The 25618-nt window shown below is 54.5% G+C and overlaps 1 protein-coding gene across 2 annotated transcripts in view; it reads left to right on the forward strand.

The window, feature by feature from the left end:
* XPNPEP1 (X-prolyl aminopeptidase 1) overlaps positions 1 to 25618 on the forward strand; it is a 58157-nt gene that overhangs the window by 27196 nt on the left and 5343 nt on the right. For both annotated transcript variants that reach the window (XM_045291536.1, XM_045291537.1), the window contains exons 4-19: positions 3749 to 3812; positions 4821 to 4925; positions 8837 to 8929; positions 9186 to 9329; positions 11109 to 11204; positions 12588 to 12669; positions 14289 to 14499; positions 15974 to 16063; positions 16644 to 16694; positions 17869 to 17927; positions 18095 to 18172; positions 20363 to 20434; positions 21434 to 21494; positions 22863 to 22932; positions 24029 to 24202; positions 24805 to 24881. In XM_045291536.1, coding sequence (XP_045147471.1) covers positions 3749 to 3812; positions 4821 to 4925; positions 8837 to 8929; positions 9186 to 9329; positions 11109 to 11204; positions 12588 to 12669; positions 14289 to 14499; positions 15974 to 16063; positions 16644 to 16694; positions 17869 to 17927; positions 18095 to 18172; positions 20363 to 20434; positions 21434 to 21494; positions 22863 to 22932; positions 24029 to 24202; positions 24805 to 24881 — 1527 coding nt within the window. The remainder of the gene's footprint in view (positions 1 to 3748; positions 3813 to 4820; positions 4926 to 8836; positions 8930 to 9185; positions 9330 to 11108; positions 11205 to 12587; positions 12670 to 14288; positions 14500 to 15973; positions 16064 to 16643; positions 16695 to 17868; positions 17928 to 18094; positions 18173 to 20362; positions 20435 to 21433; positions 21495 to 22862; positions 22933 to 24028; positions 24203 to 24804; positions 24882 to 25618) is intronic.

The raw sequence follows: 25618 nt of genomic DNA on the forward strand, positions 1-25618 counted from the left end.
AGAGCACTTTTCAGAACACCCATTTATAATCTAGAGGCAGTCCACACTCCCACGGAAGCCCCCTTTCAACTGACTGACTGCTCACACCGTGGAAGGCCATGACATACTCTATTATGGAAGAGCACCCCGTCCAGGGTCTGCTGAACTGCTGAGAATCACAGCCTGGCCAAGTCAACACCGGACATGAAACATCTCAAAGCCTAAGGAGAAACATGCACAAAGACTTGGAGCAGGAACGCGTGGGACTCGCAGAGAGCTGAAGGCCAGTGTAGCAGGGGCGTGATGGAGGAGGAGAGAGCTTGGGGGGGACAGCTGAACTTGATCATGTGGTCCGTCCCGCATGGGACTGGCTGAGGGGCTTAGTTTTCATTTTCCATGTGATGGGAGGCTGTTGGAGGGCTGTAAGAAGGATGCTCCAGCGAGTATGGAGAGATTTGCGGGGACGGCAGTCCAGGTGTAGGGATGATGGGGCTTGGACTGAGTGCTCCTAGGGAACTGGATGAGTTTGGAGAAACAACGGACAGCTCTGGCAACCGTACTTCTCTTTGCCCTTTTCCCCAGTGTTTTGACTTTGGCTTCCTTTCGGACGTTTGCGAGTCTCCAGGGAGAGTCTCCTGGCTTTGCCAGCTTCATGGCGAGGGGAAAAGAGTGGGAGGCCTGGATCCCATGGTTGTTGTCTGGCCTTTGCTTAACCTGTTGGTTTGGCTGGGAGGCTGCGACCAGCCTCGGTCAGCGCGGCTCTTTGGTATGCTGAACGCTTAGGTCATGTCTGGATGTTTCTGCCTCAGACCTTGTCTCCATCCCAAACCAAACATGTTACCTTCTGGGAAGCCTACCCCTCTGGAGGAACTGTATTCGTGCCTTTGCTGATGGGGCGTCTCTAGGTCTATCCTGGGGGTCCCTGCCCCTCCTTTCATGCTTGAGAGGAGGGGACATTCCTGGGGTTCTGTGTCCCTGAAGGGCGAGTCCAGCCTGGCCAAGAGCAGCACTGCTGAGAGGCTTGGCTGCACCCCTCCCTCTAGAGGCACAGGTAGGGAAGCCCGAGCCAGGGACCACTTTGTCGTTGGAGAGTGGTCCGTGCACAAGAGCTGTTTTTGCTAGCTGCTTCTTCCCAGCCCCTTCTCGGCTGTTTGTAGTTCAGGAAGAAGGAAATTGTGCTCTCGCTTCCTTCGCCTGTGCAGCTCTCGCGGGGTCTAGTGAGTTTTCAAAACCGGAGCTCACTTGTTCTCACTGAAAGTCCCCACCTTTGGCTTAAAAAAAAAAAAAAAAGTGCTTGTACCCAACGGTGACTGGGTTCACAGTAAAGAAGCAAGTTTATCGTGTAGTTTATCCACAATGCTGGTGGCCGTTCCCTCCTCAGCTTTTAGCCACCCGAAGCGACCCATTTTCGAGAAGAGAAACAGGCTGAGAGGGTGACAGGACCTGTTGCCAACTACTAGGGTTTGCAGCAAGGCTTCGAAGGCAGGTTCGACCCCAGCGCCCGTCATCCTGCCCGTGGCCAGCCCTGCTGGTGGGAGGGTGAGAGGAGGCTGCCATCGCGAGGGGCAGTTCTTATCCCCAAGGCAGCAGTAAGGAGTGGACCCCAGGGGACCCTCCTGAGACCCAGGGAACCCTGGGTCCCTTCATCCCCTGCAATCTCCTTCCTCTTCCTCTTCCTCTTTTTTTCTGTTTAAAGACAGGACCCCAAACCGCCAGTGCCTTCAAGCTGATTGTGATGCATTTAGACTCCTATAGGACAGAGTAGAGCCGGCCCCTAAGGTTTCTGAGGCTGTCAATCTTTATGGAAGCAGACTGTCTCACCCTTCTCCCACGGGGCAGCTCGTGGGCTCCCACCACCGACTGACCTCTCCGTTAGCAACCCTGTGCTTAACCCACCACACCACCAGGGACTCTCCTTAAGTGCGTGGCAGTTGCGTGTTAACGGAGGCCCCGGGATTGGTTTGTCTCTGCACATTGACGTTGTCACTACCCTGGAGTCCCCACACGGAGGGGAAGCGGTGGGGCTCACAGACCTGTGGGACACATGAGGTGCACACGGAGGAAGGTGGTGAAGAAGACAGATAGGCGAGAGCCCCGTTTAGGAGCGAGTAGAAATTTGGGGTCTCTTTAGGAAGGTGATTTGGAGGAGAATTCACTCCGCTAGAAGAAGGGCTAGCATTTGTAGCCAGAAAGGAATCCTTGTTCGTCCTCCAGCACAGTTGGTCCGGGCTCTCTCCTCAGAGGTGTGATCACTTAGCCTAGTCCCCATCCTATTAGAACTGAAGGACCTTTTGAAGTTTCCAGTTAACCTTGGGGAGGATTGCTTTATTTAAAATATTCTTATACTAGGAGAGCAGATCTTAAGTTAGCGGAGTCGTGGGTGGAGGCCTGCGCTTTCTCAGTGGCTTGTGTTAGGTACGCGATAAGTGGATTTTCCTCCGGCTGTTTGGCACACTCACATTGCTTAGCAAAGTGTGACATGCTAGTCCTCCTGTTGTTACCAAGGTCCAACACCAGCCCTCAGTGCAGCTGGATTATAGGACTGGGTGTTAGCCGTCAGTTAGGGTCCTGGAACAAGATGGTGATCCGGGAAAGAGTTCTCTAGCCTCCTTTGGATACAGAGGAAGCCTTGGGCCAAACTTGGGCACCGGCCATGGTTTCCCCAAGACTTCTCCAGTTCCTTTGCCCGTGACCTCTCTTCTCCCTAGTGGCAGCGTAAGGAACCGGGTGGCGCAGTACTTAAGTGCTCAGCTGGAAGGAGCAGTGACCCTCCGTCCCTGCAGACCTGCCTGTGGATCCGATTGTTTAGTCGCTGTCAGAGTCGAACTGCTCCCTGGGGTTTTGACGGCTTTGACGGGTAGGGAGCGGGTTGCCAGGCCTCTCTTCTGAGGCACCTCCAGGTGGGTGCCAACTGGCAACCTTGCGGCTAGTAGTTGAGCAATTACCATTTGTGCCACCAAGGGGCTCCTCAGCCCTGCTATTGACCTGGGATCGATTGGGCAAGTTGCTTCGATTCTTTGTGAACATTTGTTTTCTCATGGACCATTGGCCCTATCCTGGTAAGCCGTCATGAGGATAAGGGCTGATGTGTTGTATGGGGGCAGCTTGAGTGGAGACCCCGGGGCCGACAGCTCGGGTTACAAGCCTTATTTTGGGCAAGTTGCTTAAACTCTTTGTCTCACTGGCTTTCACTGGATGGTGTGCACTGCAACCTCATACCTGCTTCCCTCGCATGGGAATCTTTCTCAGGCAGGGGCTTACCGGCTAGCAGGACCTGGCGTGGCTTTGGGTGTTGGTTTTATTTTCCAGAGCCTCCTGAGTTGGAGGAAGCGCTTCTGCTTGGTCCCTGGCAGGTCAGGACCGGGTCTGCTGGCAGCGACTGGGGCTCCAACAGGGCATCCCCAACAAGTTGATGTCTGGGGAGACGCCGTTTAGAGCGTCATTGACACTGCTAACAGCCAGCCAGCCCTGCTTTCCAGAGAACAACAGATGCCTAAATGTCGGGCAAGGAAGAGCGTGATCGGAGTCTACGAGGAAAGAAGGTTTTACCTATTTCTCTGACTTGGCTTTGAGGAGAGAGATGCTAAGGGAAACAGCTCTGTTGGCCTTCTTTAACTAGGGTCCAGTACCGTACGCTAATTAAAAACGAGTTCCACTTGTCTCTTCAGCTAGACTGTTGGTTCCTTGGGCGCAGGTGACCAGGACTCAGCAGGCCCCGCTGGCCTGGCCCAGGCCCGAGCGCCACCTCCGTTTCATCTTTATCTTCCAGAGCGAGTACATTGCCCCATGCGACTGCCGGCGGGCCTTCATCTCTGGATTCGACGGCTCTGCGGGTGAGTCGCCAAATTCTCCCTCCATTCGGGTTAGACCTTTGCTCTCCTTCCCAAAGAAACAGGGCCACGTTTGGGCCTGTAACCCAGAACCAAAAGGAAACGTGAAGCCAACACTCCCCGTGAGCCTCTGTGGGAGAGGGGTGTGCGCTGTGAGCTCCGAGCATGCCCGACTCTGAGGTCCCCTCTTGGTGACCCCTCTCCTCTCCTCTGCCCTCCCTGCCTTTGCGTTGACATTTCAAACCCGTGTTGGTAAACGTTTTTGTTTTTAACTTTTTACTGACCATAACATATATACAGAAAAGTCTGTCAATGAAATGGAAGATGCTTCTGTAACTGCATTCTACATAAGAAATGGGACATTAACAGTACCCTAGAACCCCTGGCCTTAGCTGTCTAAGTTAGTCTTGAATAGTAATTCTCCATGTGCTTGGCTTTTTGTTTCACTGTTTCCCCTTTAGATTTAAAGAACAACGCTTAGCCACTTCCCCTCGACTTGCTAGGCTTGGCCAGGTACCTCTTGCCCACAACTAGCACCTGGCTTCCTTTGGGGAGGGCTTGTGCTAGTGGGTGCTTCATGGGCGGTCATGCCTGACGCCTCGGCTGCAAGGCCAGGCCTTTGAGGAGGGAGGGCAGGTAGGGGTGGGAGGCACAGATTCCCTGCTGGTGACCGCCGAGTCCTGGGCATTCATGGGGTTCAGTTGGCCACTCTGGTGAGCCTGCAGCTGAGTGACAGAGTTTGCTCCACCATGGGGCTCACCAGACCCACAGTCCTCTGCTCTGCCAGCCTTGACACGTTCTCTGGACATCGGGTCCTTTCTGTGTAGGGACAAGTGGCCCTGCAATACAGATCTCAGGACTGCTTCCTTCAGAGTGTGACTCGCCGAGTGGTTTCCCTGAGGGCCAGGACCCATCTGACCCAAAGTCACACTGGTGGTGGGTGGCCGGGCACCCCTCGCTGCTGCTTCTGGGTGGTTGCCGAGAGCCCTCTGTTCTTGCTCCCTGCTGCAGGCACAGCCATCATCACAGAGGAGCATGCGGCCATGTGGACCGACGGGCGCTACTTCCTCCAGGCCGCCAAGCAGATGGACAACAACTGGATGCTCATGAAGATGGGTGGGTAGGGGTCCCGCCAGGCCAACCTCAGGGCCGGCCTGGGGTGGGACCCTCAACCTTTTCGGGGGGCCACAGACCTTTGGGATCCAAAGAAAAAGCTTTGTTTATATTTGCGTTCCCTGGACCTTCAGTTTGGGGTTGGAAGGGAGGTCCCTGGGGAGCAAATAGGGAAGCACTCGGCTTCTAATTGAGATGGGTGGTTTGAGTCCATCCCGGGGTGCCTGGGCTAGACAGCACAGTGTTCTCCTTCTGAAAGCCCAGCCATGGAAAGCCTGTGGGCCCCAGCTCTGCGCTGGCACACGCGAGGTCCCTACCCTTGGGACTTGACTTGGTGGCAACTAGACAAAAAAACCTTGTTTTTTATTTTGGTTCAGGGCCCTTGTTTCATTGAGGGGCAACTGAGGGCTGGCCGGAGAGACAGTTAATGTGCTGCAGGTGACACAGTTTGCCGGGCACTGGACTCATGCCCTGGGTACCTATGCACCACTCTTTCTTACCTTGTGCCTCAGAGTGAGCTAAAGGCAGGGGTCCTTGGCAGCCCGGAAGTTCTCCCCAAAGATCTCTCTGAGGGACCCTAGACTTGCTTCAGGCAGCTGGGCTTTAGAGCAAGGGCAGGGAGAATGTGGGTGTGGCGTGTTCTTGGTTGAGTGACCTCACTTTTCAGTGCTTCAGCTTCTTATGTATGAGATAGGATGCCAATGGGAAGTGCCACACAGCTGTGAGGGTGACATGGAATAATATGACAGGAGCACAGTGCAGTGTCTCCTGAATAGTGTGTGTGTGTGTGTGTACTCTGCCTTTCCTTTCCCTGTGGGCTGTGCGTGTTTTCTCCATGTCATTGAAACATTCAGTAGAAACATGGTTTTAGTGATGGTACGAAGGCCTCTTCCTCCTATTTGGAACCCAGTGAGCAGACAGCAAGGAAAGAAGGGAAAGAGGAGCATTCCGAGTGAGGACGAGGAGATGAGCTGTTTCTTGTCTGTTATAGCAAGTGGGGGGCGCAGGCTGTCACCAGCCTCACAGTTCAGGGGACAGAGGGCTGTGCCGTGATACCGAGATCCCAAACCAGGCAGCTAGCACACGGAGGGGTGTGGATGTGTGTGCGTGCCCACTGGCGAGCTCACTGTCCACGTGCACACACATCGTGTTGTTTGCCTTAGGGACAAATTATGACAATAATTTGCAAGCACATGTATGTTGTTTGCCTGAGGGACAAAAGCTGGTTTTTATTCAGCTTTGAATTTAAGTTCCTATTTTTCAGAAATCTCTTTATATTTTTAGAAATACAAAAGCGCCCAAGCCACAGTTGGATTGTTATTGTAGTTTCCTCTCACTTTTTTGTGTGGTGCTGTGGTGGACATTTGTTGTGGTTTGGGTGAAAGCTCACAGAACATGGATTTCCCTGGCAGCAGTCTGTACTTTGTTTTGCTACCTGCGCTTCAGCCCCTCAGTGTAACAGCGCTCTTCCTGCTTCCTCCCGGTTCCCTGCTTCCGTTTCTCCTTCTCTCTTGACCTTCCTGCACGCTGAGGTTTGTTTTTGGCCTGTAGACTTTTTTGACAGCCTGCTTCTGTGAATGGAGCATGTACCCTCTGTGTGTGTGTGTGTGTGTGTGTTTACACATCTTATGTGTGTGCTGATACTCATCTGTATGCAGCCGGCTAAGTGCTCTGCTACTAAGGGAAAGGATGGCAGTGTGAGCTGACCCAGAGGTGCCTTGGCAGAAAGGCCTGGCGGTCCCCTTCGGAAGGCTCATAGCCAATGAGAACACAATGGAGTGCAGTGCTGCTCTGACACACTGGTGGGGGTGCCCTTCATGAGTCGGAATCAGCTCAAGGGAGTCAAACTTGGTGATACTAGTAAAAATGTTGACATTTTTAGAAAAAAGAAATGTAAATAAAATTCATATTTTTCTTTCACCTGGTGTACCATCTTGTGAACCGCTGAGGCCTGGACACCCCTCTTTGGGGTCTGCAGACTCAGCTGTTAGGGGTGAGCATGTGAGAGGAGCAATCCGTGCCTGCTGCTTTTTGAAGCAGGCGTGTGGTGAGATGGGCATGGATGGGGCCGGGTCACCTTCCCTTCCCAGCCCCTGTCACGGTGACTTTCTTCCCTAACCTCTCCCTTTTTGGGGTGCATCTCTCCAGGGTAGGGCGATTATTCTGGTGGGTTAGGCTGGCCAATGAGCGATCCACTCCTGGGCTTTTTTTGAAGGTCTATCTGCTGGGAAATGGAAATTACTTCATCCTCCGCAAGTTCTACTGGAGGACCCAAAAGAAACTTTGTTAATAAGTGGCTTATTGAGCAGTTTGGAATAAAGAAAACAACAACAACAAACAACAAGCAGGCAAGAATCATATGCAAAATAAAAACCCAGTGCCTGCTTCTGGAGATGTATTAGAACTTGGCTCCATGAGCCCCTTTCTTCAGACACGTTTGAACTTGCTTCGCGTGGTTGTGTGGTGATCAGGGAAAAACCCCATTCACTGCCATGGAGTCCCTGCTGACTCACAGCGACCCTATAGGATAGGGTTTGAGTTTTGAATGTTGTAACTCTTTACAGCAGTGGTTCTCACCCTTCCTGATGCCACGACCCTTTCATACAGTTCCTCATGTGGTGGTGACCCCCCAACCATAACATTATTTTCGTTGCTACTTCATCACTATCATTTTGCTCCTGTTAGGAATCCGGCCACCCCTGTGAAAGGATCGTTCGACCCCAAAGGGGTCGTGAACCCACAGGTTGAGAACTGCTGCTTTACAGGCATGGAAAGCCACCTCTTTCTCCTGCAGAGCAGCTGGTGGTTTTGAACTGTTGACCTTGTGGCTAGCAGCCTATGCTGACTTTGATAAAAATGTGGTGTGTGTGTATCTTACAACAAAGCTATTGCTTAGCCAAATTCTGGGGAGTGTAGGGAAGAATATCTTCTGAAGCATGTGGTTTGGGAGAGAGGAAACCCAGACTGGAAGACTGCCCATAGCTCTTTTCTTGGGGCTTTGCGTGGGTTTCCCACGACTGGTTTCTTAGGGACAGAAAGGCCATGTGATCCTGGGAGCCGGGCATCTCGGGCACTTAGAGAGTTTCTGGTGGCGGGTGCCTGTGTGTCCTTCTTGTCATCTTCAGAAAGATTGCTGCCAAAACATCTCAGCCCTGGAGCCGGCGGCCTGGAGGTGGGGCAGGCGGCTTGTAGGCCCAGAGAGCACACTGGTGGTGGCGGTGATGGTGGTGGGGTGCATTTCTCCGTCCCTGCCCGGAGCTGGGGCCACCTTTGGCTTCTCAGCAAGGGGCCAGGAGTGAGACCAAGGAGGTGGCACTGACATTCTGTGTTGGATCGAGTCCCATGATGGCATTTTTTTTCTTTTTTCTGGGGCTGAGTGAAAATGATGCCTTTTTTGGGTCCCCTCCCCACCCCATCTCGCCCTTTCTTGACTTCCTTTCATACAGTCTTTTTTCTGTAGTCTTATCCTCATCTGTTTGCTGTCCTCCAGGATGAAGCCCCTCAGACTCTCCCAAGCCTGCAGGGGGCCAGGGTGGGTGAGGTGCTGGGCTGCCAGCTGCAAGGCCAGCCGTTAGAACCGTCTGCCGCTCCTGGGAGAATGAGGCTGTCTGCTCCCAGCAGGATTTCCAGTCTCGGAAACACGGAGGAAGAGCACTTCCCCTCTGTCCCTAGGTCGCTGTGCGTGAGAACGGCCCGATGGCAGGTGGTTTTATGCTGACGTCAGGAGCCCGGCCGTGTTGTGGGGTACACATGGGCTGCTAACGGTCAATGCCAATCCATTTCTGCCCTGTAAAGATTTACTCTCTCGGAAAGCCGTTCTAACTGTGAGTCCCCATGGACTCGATGCCGATGTCTGCGATGCACCTTTTGGGTAGGACAATCGAACGGCTTCTTCTCCGTCCTTCCTGCCGCAGGTCTGAAGGACACACCGACTCAGGAAGACTGGCTGGTGAGCGTACTTCCTGAAGGATCCCGCGTTGGGGTGGACCCACTGATCATTCCCACAGGTGAGGAGCTGGACAGGAAGTGGGTCCAGACGCCTCTTCCTTCTCATTTGCTGCTGGAGGGAACATCTGGGGGCTCTGTGTGCCCAAGGTCACAGTGAGGCAGCTCTGGAGTGGGGGCAGGGGGCGACCTTCCACAGCTGCTCGCCCTGCACACGTGGCATGGGCCCGCAGCAGCATTTCCTGGCAGAAGGCTCCAGCCGGCAAGGGCTGGCTGAAAGGAGCCTTCAGTTCACAGCCGGGCCATGTGCTTCCCCAGATTACTGGAAGAAGATGGCCAAGGTCCTGAGAGGCGCCGGCCACCACCTCGTTTCCATCAAGGAGAACCTCGTCGACAAAATCTGGACGGACCGCCCTGAGCGCCCATGCAAGCCCCTCCTCACTCTGGGCCTGGATTACACAGGTCAGCACCCGCACTGTGGCCCCAGCCGCTACCCTACCCTGCCACTATCTCCTGCCTCGTCTTCAGCAAGGAGCCCTGGTGGCAAAATGGATTATACATATACTGCTAACCATCAGCTTAGCACTTTGAATCCACCAGCCGTCCATGGGAGAAAGATGAGGCTTGGGCTCCCATAAAGAGTTACAATCTCAGAAACCCCCAGGGCCGGGTCTCCTCTGTCCCGCAGGGTTGCTGTGAGTCGGCACCCACTCGGGGGCGGTGAGTTCCTCAGAGTCCTCAGAGTCCCAGTGGTGCTTGAGTTGACGGAGGAAGTTGGCATTTGAGGAAGGCAGACTTTTTCCTGGTTTCCACAGTTGCTGCTCGCCACGCCAGTTGGCTCCGTGTATCCGAGCAGAGTTCCTCTGGGTGCTCTCTGGGTGCTGCTGAGTAGCTGAGCCCTCCCCACCACCTGCCACTCGAATGTGTCTCCCGGGAGAACCAGCCTCGGGCTGTTTCTGGCGTCCGGTCCTTTACTTCTGCCGGTGTTTTCCGGTCAGCCTTCTTAGACCCACCTTGTAGTTTCTTCACTTGAGGATGGTGGGTGAGGGGCAAGTGCTGTGAACCATTTGTGACATGACAGACAAAGAGTGAGACTTTCTGAATCCGGAAAGTGGGAGCAGACCAGAAGTGGGGGATGCAAGGGCCGAGGCTTCTGTTGCATCAGAAAAGGTGAGGTGGGTGTAGGGGCAGGGGGTCCAGGGGGGTCCTGGGCAGAAAGCAGGGCTTCCCAGACTCCCGGCCAAACTTGACCCAGCATTCCCCGGGGTGACCACCAAAGCACTCAGGTTGTGGGGCGGCCCCCACCTGCTCTCCTGGTGACACTGTCACTGAAGGGTGCCTTGGATTGGGATTGGGAGGCCAATGAATGGCCCAGGGGTCAGCTCAATATTGCCCCTCACTGTGTGTTGTATGTTCTCAGTGAAGCAGAGGCTCAGATGGGTTTCCTCTAGGAGAGGGAACTCCAAGCGGTGCAGACATTTGCTCTGCAGACATTGGGGTGCCTCTCCTGGCCAGGCCTCTGGGCCCGGCGCTGGGTGGATACAACAGCCACTCTCCTGTCCATGGGGCTCTCCCCCGAGTCCAGCACCATTTCATGGAGGGGCTGGGGATGGGGGTTTGGTGGCATTTTCGATGGGGGTGAACCCTTCGAGAGCGGCGAGTGAGGCCATGGCTGTGGCTGGCACAGGAAGTGTGACTGGGAAGAGGTTGTCCAGTGTGGAGTCAGCTGGCCGGAGTCCGGGTGTCGGCACCAAAAGGCACATCTCGCAGACCCACAAAGCTAATGTGGTGGGTGAAGTTCCACTGACCTGAGAGTGTCTGAGTTCTCGCCTTGGGACGGCGGGGTGGGGCCTGGCCTTATTGCCACCTGTGAATCAGTCATGGCTGGGTTTCATTGCTGTCCCTTCTAGGTAGGGATCCCCATCGGGCGGGAGGAGCAGGGACGGATTCTGCTCCAAGCAGTAACCACAGTGGTTTGCCTTGTTCCTGGCAGACATCAATGCTTCACACCAATTTCTAGGTGCTTCATCGGCTTGTGTTGGATGAACACATGGCTTACTCTTGTTGGCAGAGCACTTAGGGCTTCACTGCCCTCAAGTGGCTTGGACCAAGCCACACCTCCGTGTGAGGCTGGCATCTAGGCTCCTGCTTGCTCGAGCTCTTTAGATGCCGTTTCATCTGGCTCTCCTAGCCCCCCAGGACCACCGGGGCTGGCATCTCAAACACATTTGTTTCTTGCAGGGATCTCATGGAAGGAAAAGGTTGCTGACCTCCGGTTGAAAATGTCTGAGAGGAACGTCGTGTGGTTTGTGGTCACGGCCCTGGATGAAATAGCATGTGAGTGCTCTGGTTTCATGGTTTGGGCGTGCTGCCTGCTCTCCCCTGGAGTGCTCTAGGAATCTGTGTGTTCATGCTGCACAGCTCTCTGCGTGGCCAGGGAAGAAGCAAATGTTGATGTCATCCATTGGGACAAGAGATGGCAATGAGGATGGAGGAGAAAGGAGGACAGGGCAGAGGAGAGGGGGACATAGCTGTGGGTTATGTCCACCTCTAGCTGGCCTCTGTGGAATGGCCATCCCTCCCCCTAAATGTGTTTCACGAAAGCTCACTATGCAGAAGTGGGGTTATTTTCTAAGGTCTTCACCAAGAGAATGTTCTAGAAGCATTTCTACTGTGGAAAGTTGGAAGTGCCTTTTTCAATCTTCAGTCAGTAAATCTCTCCCAGGCTGTTGTTTACTACCTTTTGCCTTCATTTCGGACCAGTTGACAACTGTTTTTTTCCCCTTTTATCTTTTGGTATTATGAGTTTGAGGCTATGTGTGCGCTAAGACTTTTGACTCATCTTGACATTACCTGTCAGAAGGGTTGTACAGCTGTGTCTGAGAATGGCCCTCGCTGGATGCCTTCACCCTCCCCATGAACTGTGGCTTGAAGAAGAGTGTTAGTGTATAGATACAAAGTGTTACACCCCCCCTCCGCCCCCTGCTTTGCTGTAAGGAGCCTTTATATTGAAGCGCAGGCAGTGCCCTTGAAGTCAGGGTTGTGTTGTGCACTCTGATCCTCCCCAGCACGCTCGCCAGGGAGCTGAAAAGGCCCGAGAGACCACAGGTGTGCCTTGTTTTCCAAATGTGCAGCCACCTCACCAACCCCCCTGACACTGCCCACAGGTGGGTCCTCCGCCCAGCAGCTCAGCTTTCACTCACAGGATACAGCCCTGCTGACTCATCGCCTTTCTTTCGGCCTCCAACTGGAAGCTCTGCCCCCTTTGGGCTAATTGACCCTTAAAGAGAGAGGGCCTCATTTGGCCTCCCTTGTGGGTGGGTCTCAGTTTTTCTACCCTGGTTTACTTACTGCAGAAGAGAGAACAAAATATTGCTTCCCCTTTATTTGGGAGCCTTAGAAATTTTTCTGCTGCAGGGCCAGCCCTGGCAGGCCTCTGCCAGGCAGGCCATTCCAACTCTTTGTTTGGAGGGCGATTCTCCTGTTTTTAACTAGTAACTCTTCCATCCCCCTTCTGTGATGTGGTGGCCCAAGAAGCCGCTCTGGTGCCATCATGTGGTAGACCTGGGAAACTGCAGCTCAGAGGTGGCACTTGGAGCCGTTTCTGCATTTCTGAGATGGTGCTGGGTCCTTGGATGGCCCTGGACTCTCTCTTCCTACCAGCCGCCCTTTAAAGTGCCAAATCAGGCAGGTGACAGGGACGTTGCTTTTCTTTTTTAGGGCTATTCAACCTGCGAGGATCAGATGTGGAGCACAATCCGGTGTTTTTCTCCTACGCCATCATAGGCTTAGAGACAATCATGTGAGTTTATGTCCCTTACTGGAACGCCCTTCCTTGCCCAGTCAGCCCCATCAGTCACTGTCTGCCTTTTTGAGGAGGCTGCTTTTTCTTCCCTTTCCTTCTTGTCCTCCCTGATAGGAGGCATTTGTTTATACCCTGCCTCCTTGATGCTCCAAGATGACCGGGCGTTTTCTGTGCAATCTCGTTTCAATACAACATAAAAAGTAAGCGGTGAGGATGAGGACAAGCCTGGGTTGAGGCCGGTCCATGGCATTCTCCTGCGAGCGAGGCCTTGTCCCACTTGGGTTCCCTGCTTCCCAGCAGTCAGTGCGGCTGGGGTTATAAGCACCGCTCTGCCACTCTGGGCGCCCTCACATACAAAGAGCCCAGACCTTCTGAAGGCCATAGGCTGGAAACGGCCCAGGAAAGGCCCTTGGGTTGGCTGTATTGGCAGTGACCTTTCCGGAGGTGACCTTGCTGTGGTCTTCTCACTGCTGCTCGTCTCTTGGGTGGCTGTCTTCCTTCACCCGTCACATTCGAGAGTGTCTGCTGTGTGCCACGGTGTCTAGTCGGGCGGTGCTGGGGACACAGTAGTGAACAAGGTAGCATCTGAGCGAGCCCTCTGGGCATTTGGGCACATAAGTGGCACTGAGTCGTTGGCGTCAGGAGAGGACGCTTGAAGGGTCTTCACAGGGCAGGCTTGAGGGGTCTTCCGAGGGGTCGGAGAAGACGGGGAACCCTGATGATGAGGCAGAGACTGAAGGGGACTGTGAGCCAGCAGGGCTGAGGGGTGAGCCAAGCACCACTCGCAGAGCAGGTGGTGGGTGAGCCAGCGGGACAGGAGCGGCCCGTGTGGAGCAGCGGGCGCGCTTCGAGAGGTTGGAACCCCAGAGGAGGCGGTGTGCCAGCGGTGCCTGCCTCAGCAGTGGCCTGTTGGGCCAAGGTTAGGCGTTTGGGCTTTGCCTTGAGGACCACGGGGAGCCATCGGAGGAACTTTTGAGAGCGAGCCTCATGGCAGACTCGTCGTTAGAAAAGACTACGGTGGCAGTGGGGAAACCTGGGGCTGATGACACTTGTGTGCTCCCATAAAGATGCCCAGCCTCGGAAACCCAGGATAGGGTGGCTCCGAGTCGGAATCGACTCAGTTGCAGTGGGGTTGGCTTGGCTTGATTTCCTGAAATTAAAAACAAAAACAAAAACCCTTTCAAAAAGTCCTTTTGGCATGAAGAGCAAAAGAAAAAAAAAAGAAAACAGAAGATTATGGTTGTGAACACAGGCTAGGTGGGGACAAGGCTACAGACAGGGCACTAATCTCCGAGAGAAAGGAAGAGCCGAGTCTGGGCGCTGACTGGGTGTGCATAAGGAGAAAGGCACTGGGTGTGCATAAGGAGAAAGGCGGACACCTTTGGTAGGGATTTCAACTCCAGTTCAAGAGGCCCCAGTGACTGGGGGAGGGGCAACATCACGGAGGCCCATGCCAGGTTCCTGGGTTGGGGAGTTGGGTGGATGGTGACCGAGCCCACAGGTTGGGGAAGGATGGGAGGAAGGGCGGTTGCCCGTGATTGCAGAAGTACGTACCTCTGTGCGCCCACCCCCGCCCTTACGTGCTCACGCATATCCCCGCCCATGCGCCTCTGCAGGCTCTTCATTGACGGTGACCGCATAGATGCTCCCAATGTGAAGGAGCACCTGCTTCTTGACCTGGGCCCGGACACTGAGTACAAAATCCAGGTGGTTCCTTACAACTCCATCCTGAGCAAGCTCAAGACCCTGTGTGCTGCCCTCTCCCTGAGGGAGAAGGTGTGGGTCAGCGACAAGGCCAGCTATGCTGTGAGCGAGGCCATCCCGAAGGTTGGTGGCCTCCCTCGGGTCCCTCCACACCCTGCCAGACCCCTGGTCCAGCACGGGGTGACTGTCTGTGAAGCTGTCACTTCCCTGGCTGTCACCTCCTTTGCACAGAAGTCAGACTGAGAGTCTGACAAGTCACAGCTTGTCTGGCGTTTCCTGGAAGGGGGGGGACATCAGAGATACTGTGTGGTTCATGAACTGCATCCGTTTCGATAGCATTTTAGTGCAGGCCTCATGGGAGATGCGGTAAGAATCACTGCTGAAGACAACGTCGAGTTTAATGAAATACATTGATTTTAAGAGTATCATAAGTACATAAGAGCTCAGGGACCAGGCAGAACTATGAAGTTGGTATGAGAATGGCTGAATTTGGACTGGAATTCCCTGTCCCTGCCTCCCTAACACACCCACCCACCACATTTTGTAGCTAAGGAGACCTGAGGCCCAGGGAGGCTTGGTGAGTTGGGGGCTTGTCAAAGGTCACATGTTCGAGCTGCTCCCATTTCTGAGCTCCTGCTGGCCACTGCTAAGCAGCTGACACCTAACTCATTTAATGAGGACTTAGGGCAGGACTGAGATGCAGGCCACTTTTGCGGTAGCCTTCTCTACTGCCCATCCCAGGCCCCTGAGCCCCTGGCTCTCTCGTTGCCTGTGGCAAGCCCAAGATGTCTTCTCTTCTTCACTGAGCAGCGGGGTCACCCTGGGACGAGCCCAGACCGGGCCTGGAACCCTAACTTTCCACTGGCACCCTGTGGGTGACCCTGAGCCAGCCACGCAAGCTCCTCAGAGCTTTACATCTCCACTAAGCAGGGCTCACACCGCCTTCTGGTTATTTTGGGGGGCAAGTAGGTGAGAGGGAGACGAGGGTAGAGTGAAGAAGCTGCCTGCCCTTGAGACGCACATAGGAGACGGCCCTGAGTCCATCTCCTGAGATCACGGGCTGGTCTCACCTTCGGAGGCCCCTTGAAATCAGACCCTTAGCAGGACAGGAGCAGAGGTGTGATCACTGAGCGTGACCAGAGAGGGGGCGGGGGGCGGGGGCGGGGCAGCCCTCCCTCACCAGTCCAAGCACATCCCTAGATAGCAGCCGAGGGCCTCCTTTGTGCTCCAAGAAAGGCTTATTTCCATCAAGCTTTGATTGGTTCGTGACCTCTGACCACGAGCCGTGGAGATCTGGAAAAGCAAGATCTTGCTGATGGCTGGCTGCCAGCAGTCTCGAGTGGAGGGGTTGGGAGAGGGAAGAGAGATACCTGCTTGGTGTGCTGTCTCTCTGGGTGAGCTCAGGCCCTTATTCCTGCTTAGTTAGGTCGGCTAAAAGGGGGAGGTGGTCCTGAGGCCTCGGGACATCTGGGGAGGTCCTCAGGGGATGCTCTTCAAGTGCATCCTCTGAAGTGTGCTGTGTGGGGGAAAGGGGTGGTGGCTGCAGTCTCACGGGGTGCCACACTCGACTTCCCACGTGACTGCCCTCCGCCCGCAGGGTCATCGCTGCTGTATGCCTTATACCCCCATCTGCATCGCGAAAGCTGTGAAAAATTCTGCTGAATCCGAAGGCATGCGGCAAGCCCACGTGAGTAGCTCATCCTGTGCAGAAGGAGGGCTGCGTGGCTGGCAGAAGTCCCGGCAGCTCCCTAACCAAGCTGGAGTGTGGGATGAGACAGTAGGTAACGTCCTAGCCTCGGTCTCCTGGTCGTCTCCGAGCAAAGGCCCTCGATGGGCTAGATACTGAGTTTAAAGCACAGTACAAAGAGATACTGGTGGTAGTAGGGTCAGTATGGTGCTGATACGTGATGAAGTCTCTTAAGAGACCCAGGTTGGTTTTAAAGGCCAAGGCCCGGTCTAGAAAGCTCTGGGGCCTGGAGGTGTCTTTTGACAGCGACCTGTTGTTCTAGCCCACATGGTGCTGGAGTTCAGTCTACTGGGAGGGCTGCCTGGCTCTGGGGCTGGGCCCACTGCTATTTGTGCCTGGACCACGGAAGGGCCGGGGAGGGGACACGCTGCCAACAGGTTGGCAGTGCTCCATTGCAAAGCCGCGACTGCTCGTGGTTTGGCTCTGTAGGTAGCGTGCACGCAATCGGATTCGTCAGGCTGAATCTGGGCATCTGATGTCCAGTGATAACTGTAAAAAAACGTCTCCATTGTTTGCCCAGATCAAAGACGCCGTTGCCCTCTGTGAACTCTTCAACTGGCTGGAGAACGAGGTGGGTTCTTAGTCTTTGTTAAGCACATGGCTCAAGAGTATTTAGACAACAGCGACATGTGAGTCACTGTGGCTTCCTCTGTAGGCCAGGAGGTTTAAGATCTTGATCTGATTGTTGGATTCTCTTCACGCAGTTCTCTGGAACTTTGGAGGGGGGTGTGTACATAGGTTTCAGATTCTTTTCCATTGTAGAGAAGAGCCATGAGGATTAAGAAGGAAGCTCTGTGAGTGACTCCTTTGGGGCCTGTGGGATGACCCCCTAGCTACGGAGACTCACTGGGTGAAAAAGACCCTTCTGCTAAGATTGTGGGCAAGCCGACCGTCTTAGGAGGAGAAGAGCATCGATACATTTTAAAGTTGGAATGAAAGCATACCACTTTTTCATATTAAATCGACACCTGGCCACTTGTCCCCTGCCCTTTCACACCTTGTAATTGGCAGGAGGGTGATTCCTTTGTGTTGCCATTCAGCTTTGTCATGTTCCTTTCAGATAGCTGATTACACAAACAATTCTTTAAGAGTAGCCAAATTCCAAAAAGAGAAAGTGTCACCTGTTTTCCCAGGATTGTCACTTCCCCCCTGAGTTTCCTCCTCCTCGTTTCTGTGGGTGCAGGATTTTGACACATCTCCGGGTGCAGCGATGGTCCTGGGCGTGCTGCGTTCAGTTAGGACAGAGCACGCGTCTTCTGTGCGGTGTGCGGGCCTCAGCCGCCACCTGGGTGGAGACGGCCGCTCTTGCTTGTGCTCGGTCCCCGTTTCCCCTGTTTTGACCGGCTTAGATGGTTTCTGATTTTCTGCTCTTTTCAGTCACCCTACAATAATATCTTTGCATGGATCTCTATTTCATTTGGATACTTGTCTTAGGATTCGTTCATCGGAGGGCATATCCCACTTTTAACTTTTTAAACTTGGACACAGTAGGTTTTGGGGGAGTTTTTAGGATGTAATGCAGAGGCAAAAGAGTTGAGCAAAAATTAAACAGATAGGAATCTTTCTGCTTGACTTGAAAGCCTTTGAAAGAGCCCTCCCGGCTAAAGATGACACGCACAAACTGTGTCCCAGGGTGTGAAGAGCAGGGTACAGGGATGGAGGGAAAGGTGAGCTTTTCGCTTGTGTTCTGTAAAAGCATCAGATTTATTTCAGCAGATGGCATTGAAGCAACTTCCTCCTTGTAGGTTCCCAAAGGCGGCGTGACGGAGATTGGGGCTGCGGACAAAGCTGAGGAATTCCGCAGGTAAGACTTCATGTAGACTTCATGCGGATTCCCAGGGTGAGTCAGGGAGGCCCAGGGCCCTGCTTTTCCCCTGGTCTGTGGACAGGTGTGGGTTGGGGAGAATGGGGCAGGCACAGTGGCACAGTCCTCATGGCCCACCCTCCCTAACCTCGCCCTCTCTGTTCCAGGCAGCAGGCTGACTTTGTGGACCTGAGCTTCCCAACGATTTCCAGTACGGGACCCAACGGCGCCATCATCCACTACGCGTAAGGCATGCGGAGGAGCCAGTTGCCTGGCTTTGCTGCTGCGGCCACAGAGCAGCCTGAGTCGAGGAGGGACAGGATTCTGTCAGGCACTCCCACCCCCGTCGCCTCTGTGGGTCTGTTCTCAAAACTCACTGCCATTGAGTCGTTTCTGACTCACAGCGAGCCCTGTAGGTCAGGGCGAGCTGCTCCTCTGTGCTGCACAGACACCGGAGCTCCTGACCGGAGTCGAAAGCCTCAGTGCGGCTGTTTAAAATCGTGGGGAATCGCTGCATGACCAGTGCTCCTCTCCAAGTGTCTTTTGGGACTGTCCAATTAAGGGACATTCGCCAGCCTGGATTTGGCTCGATCTTTGAGGCCTTATTTTACCCAAATCCCAAAGTCCCTGCCTTTTGGGAACCTTCTCTTAAACTCCGACGCATGGCGCTGCCATTCTCCACGGCCCCGTGTTGTCTCGCCAGGTCCACTTTCCGCTCAGGCATCTGGAGCTATATTCAGAGCCCTCGGAGCTCGGTGCCCAGATTTTGAAGTGTTTTTCCCCCCTCTTTTAATGACAAGAAGGCTGTTTCATACCCAGAATGCTTATCATGGTGGCAGTGGGGCCTTCCGTTCTGAGTTGGGAGGGAATCGGTTCCTTCTCCCCGGGGCTCAAAGCCTGACATCTCAGTCTGTGGGACTTTCCCCAGAGAGTCTCCAAGAGCTCATAGCCCCAAACAATGGAGCCATGAGACCAGAAGGGCACGCGATGTATCGGCCAGCTGGACTTGGCTGTGGCGGTGAGGGGGGAGGCCCTCAGACTTGCCTACTGGGCTCCAGCTTCGCCCCAGCTCAGACCATTTTGCGCTCGTGTTTGGAGTCTGGTGCTCCCCCACCTGTGATGTGCCGCCCATGAAGCAGCACTGTCTCTGTTTCTGCGTGCTGTCCTTGGGCACAACCGTTTCCCCCCTTTTAGTATTCGTTTTTGCAAACTGTTCTTGGGGCAGATGATGAAGGCATATGGAGGGAGCCAATCACGACACGGCAGCATCGTGAACTGCTGAAAATGTGGAGGGGGTGCCAGTGTTTGTCTTGCGTTTGATTTGGGGGATGGGTTTCCTGGCTGGACGCCATCCAAAACCAAAGCCAAAGCCACTGCACTGTGGCCATTTCGACGCCCAGGGGCCCTGTGGGCTAGGGTAGAACTGTGAGAGTTTACGGGACTGTACATCGTTCCTGGATTGGACGGCCTCACCTTTGTCCCACGGAGCAGTGGGTGGGTTTGAACCTTAGGGTTCGTAGTCCACAACTCCTTGCACTATCCCCCCAGGGCCCTTTTGAATTCTCTCCTAGAATTAAGTAAACAATGAAGGCATTGAATTTCAGACCAAGCAGGAGGCCTTTGCTTCTCCTCTGGAGTTTCTGCTTGATCTTGTTGGAAGCTCCTTGAGAGCCGGGCCCTTGCCTGGTTGTCTCTGTTCGTCACTCAGCTCACATGCCCACTGGTGGCCTGGAGTGACCTCCCTTCAGCAGCAGGGTGGAGACTGGGAGTCATCTCTTTGGTGTTTCCCAGCACAGCGTTAGTGCCTGGAAAATCGTGTGGGAAAAGCATATCGCTTTTGAAGATTCCCTTAAGTTTCCTGTGGGAAAAATGGCTCTGCTATGAATAGCACAATCTACTCCTTTCCCTGAAAAATGCTCTCATTTTTTGCCTTGTGCATTGAAACATTTGCCCTTTGCCTGCCTGGTGGTATGAGGAACAAGTCAGAAGGTGCCTGGTGGGTTGAGGCTAAGGTAGGGAGCTGGAGGTAGAGGCCGGTGGCCCTGGGCGCCTGCTGCCAGCGAGTGCTGCGTGGACTCCCGGCGGCTCCATCCCCAGGCCCTGGGGTTCCTCCTGGGCCTGTGGCATCTCCTGGTGCCCGTTTAATAGCTCTTCTCGTGACCGTGCTTTGTTCCAGACGCGCACAGGGACATAGAAAGGAGCCTAAGGTGTTCTCCCTGGCCTTGGAGTTGGGTGGGTTGAGTCTTAGAACAGTAGACAGTGCATCTTAATTGGAATAATTAACTTATTGAGTAGCGTGTTATTAATAAGACATCATTTCAGACTGATTCAGAGTCACAGAAAGTCCAGGAATAGAACAAGGAGCTCTGTGTCCCCCGTCTCCAGCGTCACTGAATGTTTACACTTCAGGAACAGTTCTTTTTCTCGTGTCTTAGGCCAGTGCCTGAGACGAATAGGACCCTGTCCCTGGAGGAGGTGTACCTCATTGACTCAGGTGCTCAGTACAAGTAAGTCACCGAACTTGACCCCGTCCAGTGGGGGGCGGGGGGCTGGGTAGGTGGACAAGCCAGGCTCCAGCAGAGAGCACCCAGCTGGCGATGGCCTCCTGCGCCGGCCATTCATGGACTGGTTCTGGGGCCTTGTCCTTTTCTTCACCCCTAGATGAAATAGCCCAGTTGTGTCTCTGTCCCCTCAAAAGACTGATAGAAATGCTTAGCCCCCAGCTGGAAGCTGTTAGGCTTGGGAGTGCATATTAAACAAATAACTGGGGGAGAGCGAGCGAGAGCGAGCGAGCGAGAGCGAGAGAGCAAGCGAGCGAGCTTCGGGAGCCACTGGCTACGAGTCTGCCCCAGCCCATGACCGGCACACCCGCTCCCTGTCCTTGCAGCTGCCCTGGGCCTTTGCCAAGTGAAGGACGCATCTTGAACGAGTGGGCAAGTTGAATGAGTTCGCCTGCGTGAATAAAGCACTCATCCTCCAGAATAGTCTCTTAGAGGGGCCTGGTGTGAATTGGTCCCCCTGTGGCTCCCGTGAGAGAGGGTAGGAACAGGTGTCTGCCTTGCAAGCGCGTGGGACCCGTAGGACTGGCAGGTGGCCAGAGCTTCGCCTTTTCAGCCTCTACACCCCACTGTAGTGGGAAAAGTAATTACGCAGTGAGCCCGGGCTGTTGGGATCACTTGGGTAATGCTATTCTGAATGTTGATAGAATTCTGGACGCTTTCTGTTCTATGCCCAGGATGCAGGCAAGGGTGTTCTAAGAAAGATACCTCAGTATTTCCAGTAGGCCCCTTGCTGCCCAAGTAGGAGAAGCCGATTTTAGCTCTCTTGTGCTACAAATCGTCCTCCTTCCTCTCTGAGCCGCTTCTCACGATGGAGATGGAGCCCGTGTGGCAGGGGCTGGCCATGCTCACGTCCAAGGCACCGGGCCCTCCTTGGATTCACACGGTCTCCTTCTGAAGCACAGGTTTATTTTGACCCATAACGTCTCTGTCCTTTCTTTTGGGCAGGGATGGAACCACAGATGTGACGCGGACCATGCACTTTGGGACCCCAACAGCCTACGAGAAGGTAGGGTGGAAGCAAAACACTTGAGAGAGCTCCCCCCCCCCCCCAGCTTTTCATTAAGAAGAGGAATGGCTGTTGTGAAAAGGGATTGCATAAATAAGTAAAAAATTATATGTGGGGCAGTAAAATAGCTCATTACTGTGGAGTCAGGCTTATCACCTTTATGGGGAGTGATTTAATTAATCATCAGAGGGTAAGCCATCTGGGGAACTTTAAAAAGCATTCTTTTAAGATTAAGGCAGCTCGGCGTCAAGTTTAAACAGCTTCGGTCTTTCTCTTGAGGGAGGAAGTCTGGGGGAGGGGGGGAGTGGAGTAGTAATGGATGACGTGTGTCTAGATGCTATTCTGAACACTTCCCGACCCACCTCCCCCTCTCACGTTCGGAGGCTTTCCTTTGTAGGAGCTCCCGGAAGTGAGACACTCGCTGCCTGGTAACTGGCATCCCTGCCTCGGAAGCAGCTGTGAGGAGTTCAGGGACCTGGAGTGACAGGTCCTCCCAGCTGTTGATGGGCTCCGTGGCCTTGAAAGAGTCACTTAGGGCCTATAAAAGATGTGGGAACGAGTCACTCACCCCTTTGGTTGGCCCTGAAGTCCACAAAGCCAGCAAGTTCCTGGCTCTTAGTCACTGCTCTGTCCAGTTGGGCTGAGTGGAAGAACAGTTTTCTCCAAAGGCGTTCTTTCAGGGGGTGTCCCCAAGGAAGGGTGTGCCACGGCATGAGTTGCTGTGACACTGGCTTCACAGCCTTGGCGCCTCTGTCGTGTCCATTTGGGGACACCAGCATGTTGGACACATTGGGACCTGGGCCTGGAGCCCTTGAGGTGACTCCATGCTGTGGGACGAGCCCAAGTGTGGGTGAGGAGTGGGGTTCCTGGTGAACTGTACAGCCTTCTGTGTACCCCCAGGCAGTGAGGCCAGCCCTTGATAGTGCATGGTGGTACTCAGCCTGCTGCCAGAGTCAGCTGGCCTGGCTCTAGGGGCAAACAACTGAATCTCTCGGCGAGGTGAGGACCACAGTGGTGCCCATGGGGTGAAGTGCGGGACCCGGAGGGATGTGCAGTCAGTGTGAGCTGCTCACAGCACTCCTCCTCCCCGGCTTTCTGCGGCTGCCCTGACAGAGCCCGTCAGAATGGCCACTACGGGGCAAGGTTCTGTGAGTCACCTCTCTGACAGTTGTCTTTTATGACATTTTCGTTCAAGATTTGATGGAAAGTTGGCTCCATGGTAACCCTCCTACCCCTCCCCCCCCACCTTTTTCCTTGGTACCCCGGTGTGCTCTGTGGCATTGCTAAAAACCTCAACAGGCAAGAGCTATGCTGTCAGCCAACCTCTGCCCCTTCTCTGCAACGCGCCCTCTGGGCTTTCTTTGGCAGGAGTGCTTCACCTATGTCCTCAAGGGTCACATCGCCGTCAGTGCCGCCGTTTTCCCGACTGGAACCAAAGGTAGGTGGCTCCTTCTGCCTCGTGGTGGCCCCTTCTGCCACGTGATGGCCCCTTTCTGCCGGCATCAAGCATGTTTGAGTCGAGGGATGGAGCCTTGCCCTGGCTCGCAGTGGTAACCCTCAGCCGGCTCCAGGCCCAGCGCTGCACATGGGGGTGCTGCTTGGCGTGAGGTTGCTGCCCACGGACTGAGCTCAGAGGGTCTCCCAGGGAGCTGGCTCAGGGCTGGGCCTTGGTGTCAGTTGTGGACCTCTCTCCTGACCCTCTATGGCAGTGGTTCTCAACCTTCCTAATGCCGTGACCCTTTAATACAGTTCCTCATGTTGTGGTGACCCCCCCAGCCATAACATTTTTGTTGCCACTTCATAACTGTAATTTTGCTATTGTTATGAATTGGGCGACCCCTGTGAAAGGGTCATTGGACCCCCAAAGGGGTCGTGACCCACAGGTTGAGAACCACTGCTCTATGGTGCAGGAGGAAACCTGCAGGCAGCTCTCAGGAGGGGGTCCACCAGGCTTAAAGGCTTTGGGCCTTCCCATCTGCCCTTCACCATGGGGCCAGGGTTTTTGCTGGGATTTATTTCTCTGGCAGCCGGACTTTAGACAGACATCCTCCTGTGCTGGAGGACTGATGGAGGGGCCATTAGACTGGGAGTGTACAGGCCCTAGGCTTTGAGTCTGGCCAGGTCAGGCACACAGTCTCAGGCCCATTTTCCTCCTCTCTGGGGACTGTGTGCCAGGTTGCAGTTGAGCCAGAGCCCGGTCATTCTGAAATCATAGGGTCTCAGAGTTGGGAAGGGAGCTTCTACGCCATTGACTACAGCCGCACCTGCTGCAGGCCCCTGTCCCTCATGCCAGGCTGGCAAAACAGCTCCCCCAGCTTCAGACTGTGCTCCGGTGTGGCTGGGGAGCCACCCTCCTCTAGAGCTTGGGCTCGTAGAAAGTTCTTCCTCGTGGTGGGCACAAATCTGAAGCACCCAGTAACTTTACCCGCTCAGTTCCGTGTCACCCTCTGGAGCCAGACATCATAAACTCATCTCCAAAGGGCGTCGTAAACGGAAAAGCACTGTGCCAATAGCAGCCAATGGCTCTTTTTCAGGCCACCTTCTCGACTCCTTTGCCCGCTCAGCCCTGTGGGATTCCGGCCTAGATTACCTGCACGGCACAGGCCACGGTGTTGGGTCCTTTCTGAACGTCCACGAGGGTCCCTGTGGCATCAGCTACAAGACGTTTTCCGATGAGCCCCTGGAGGCGGGCATGATCGTCACCGATGGTAGGTGGCCCTCACGCAGAGGCACGCGCGCCTTCTGAGGCTTCTCTTGGGGGCTCTGTGCGGTGGTTCCTCATTGGACAATCACTCCCGAGCACTTTGGACAGAAGTTCCCTCCCTGTCACCTTGAATTACCCAGCATCGGACAGCTTTTCTGATCACTGAAGGGGAAAGTGAACATCTTTTGTCCCCCACGCCCCAGGGGAAAGCTGACTTCATAGCGCCATCAGTGAGCTTTGGCTCCTTGATATCCGGGCCTTTTTCCTCACAGATGATGTTGGGCAGTAAGGCCTCCCTCTTCTGCCCTCTCTCGGAATGCCCTCTTCTTGGGGAGTGTGCTTTCGATGGCTGCAGCCTCTGCTTTACAGAGACACATCGTTTATTCATTCAGCAGACCCCTGGCCAGGGAGCTTGCAGCCAATTTCCAGGCCCTGCGGAGTCAGCAGAATGTGGCCACATGGGTGGAGGCACCGGGGTTCTGGTCCCCGAGCTGTGTCGCCTCCTCTTTCATGGGAGGGCTGGGGCCTGTCCTGCCGGGCCTGGCAGCTCTGGGCAGGAGGGCTCCCCGTTGGCCGAGTCTCAGCGTGGGCTTTGCTTTGTTGCAGAACCTGGCTACTATGAAGACGGGGCTTTTGGAATTCGCATTGAGAATGTTGTCCTAGTGGTTCCTGTGAAGACCAAGGTATTTTTCTCTCTTTCTCTTCTTTCTTAACTTCCTGTGTTTCTCAGTGGGCCAAGACGACGGCTTGAGTCTTGGGCCCCCAGAGTGTCCTCTCCGGGGGCCAGGATGGAGCCACAAAGTGACAGGGGCTTTTCTGGGTAACACGCCCCTTTCTTACAAAGTCAGAGAAGGAGACCTTTATTGTGCCGGCCCTCTGACCCTGTTTTCACGGGGGAGGGGGCGGGGTGCAGGCATGTCCTGGGCTTGCCGTGGCTTGGGGCTCTGGGCTTGCCCGATGGGGCTCCTGTGAGGCCTCTGCTTCTGGGGGTGCTTGGCGAAGGGGCTGATTTGCAGGTTCCCCTCAGACCTGAGTCAGAATCGCCAGGGTTTGGGGGCTGGGAAGCTGCAGGTCCAGCACACTTGCCCGGTGATTTTTATTGAGTTAAGACACCCTGAGTTAAGGCCGTGAGTCAGGCTTCCTATGGGAAAAAAGACAGTGTTTTACCCTCTTCCCCAAACTGACTGCCAAGAGACCACAGGGCTTTAGGCACAAGGCTGTGCCCTAAAGACCTGCTGCTTCCCCTCCGTGGGGATTAAGGAAATACAGCGCTTGGAGGGAAGTAGCTTCGGAGTCTTCAAGGAGGCCACCTGCAGGAACCTGTTCTTACAGGGGGCTCTGCATTGAGCAGAGACCCAGCATGCACTTGTGTGCCCCTGGCTGATTACACACACACACACACACACACACACACACACAC

The sequence above is a fragment of the Echinops telfairi genome, unplaced genomic scaffold (assembly GCF_000313985.2).
Source record: "Echinops telfairi isolate 266 unplaced genomic scaffold, ASM31398v2 ScPeMD7_70;HRSCAF=299, whole genome shotgun sequence".
NCBI lineage: Eukaryota > Metazoa > Chordata > Mammalia > Afrosoricida > Tenrecidae > Echinops > Echinops telfairi.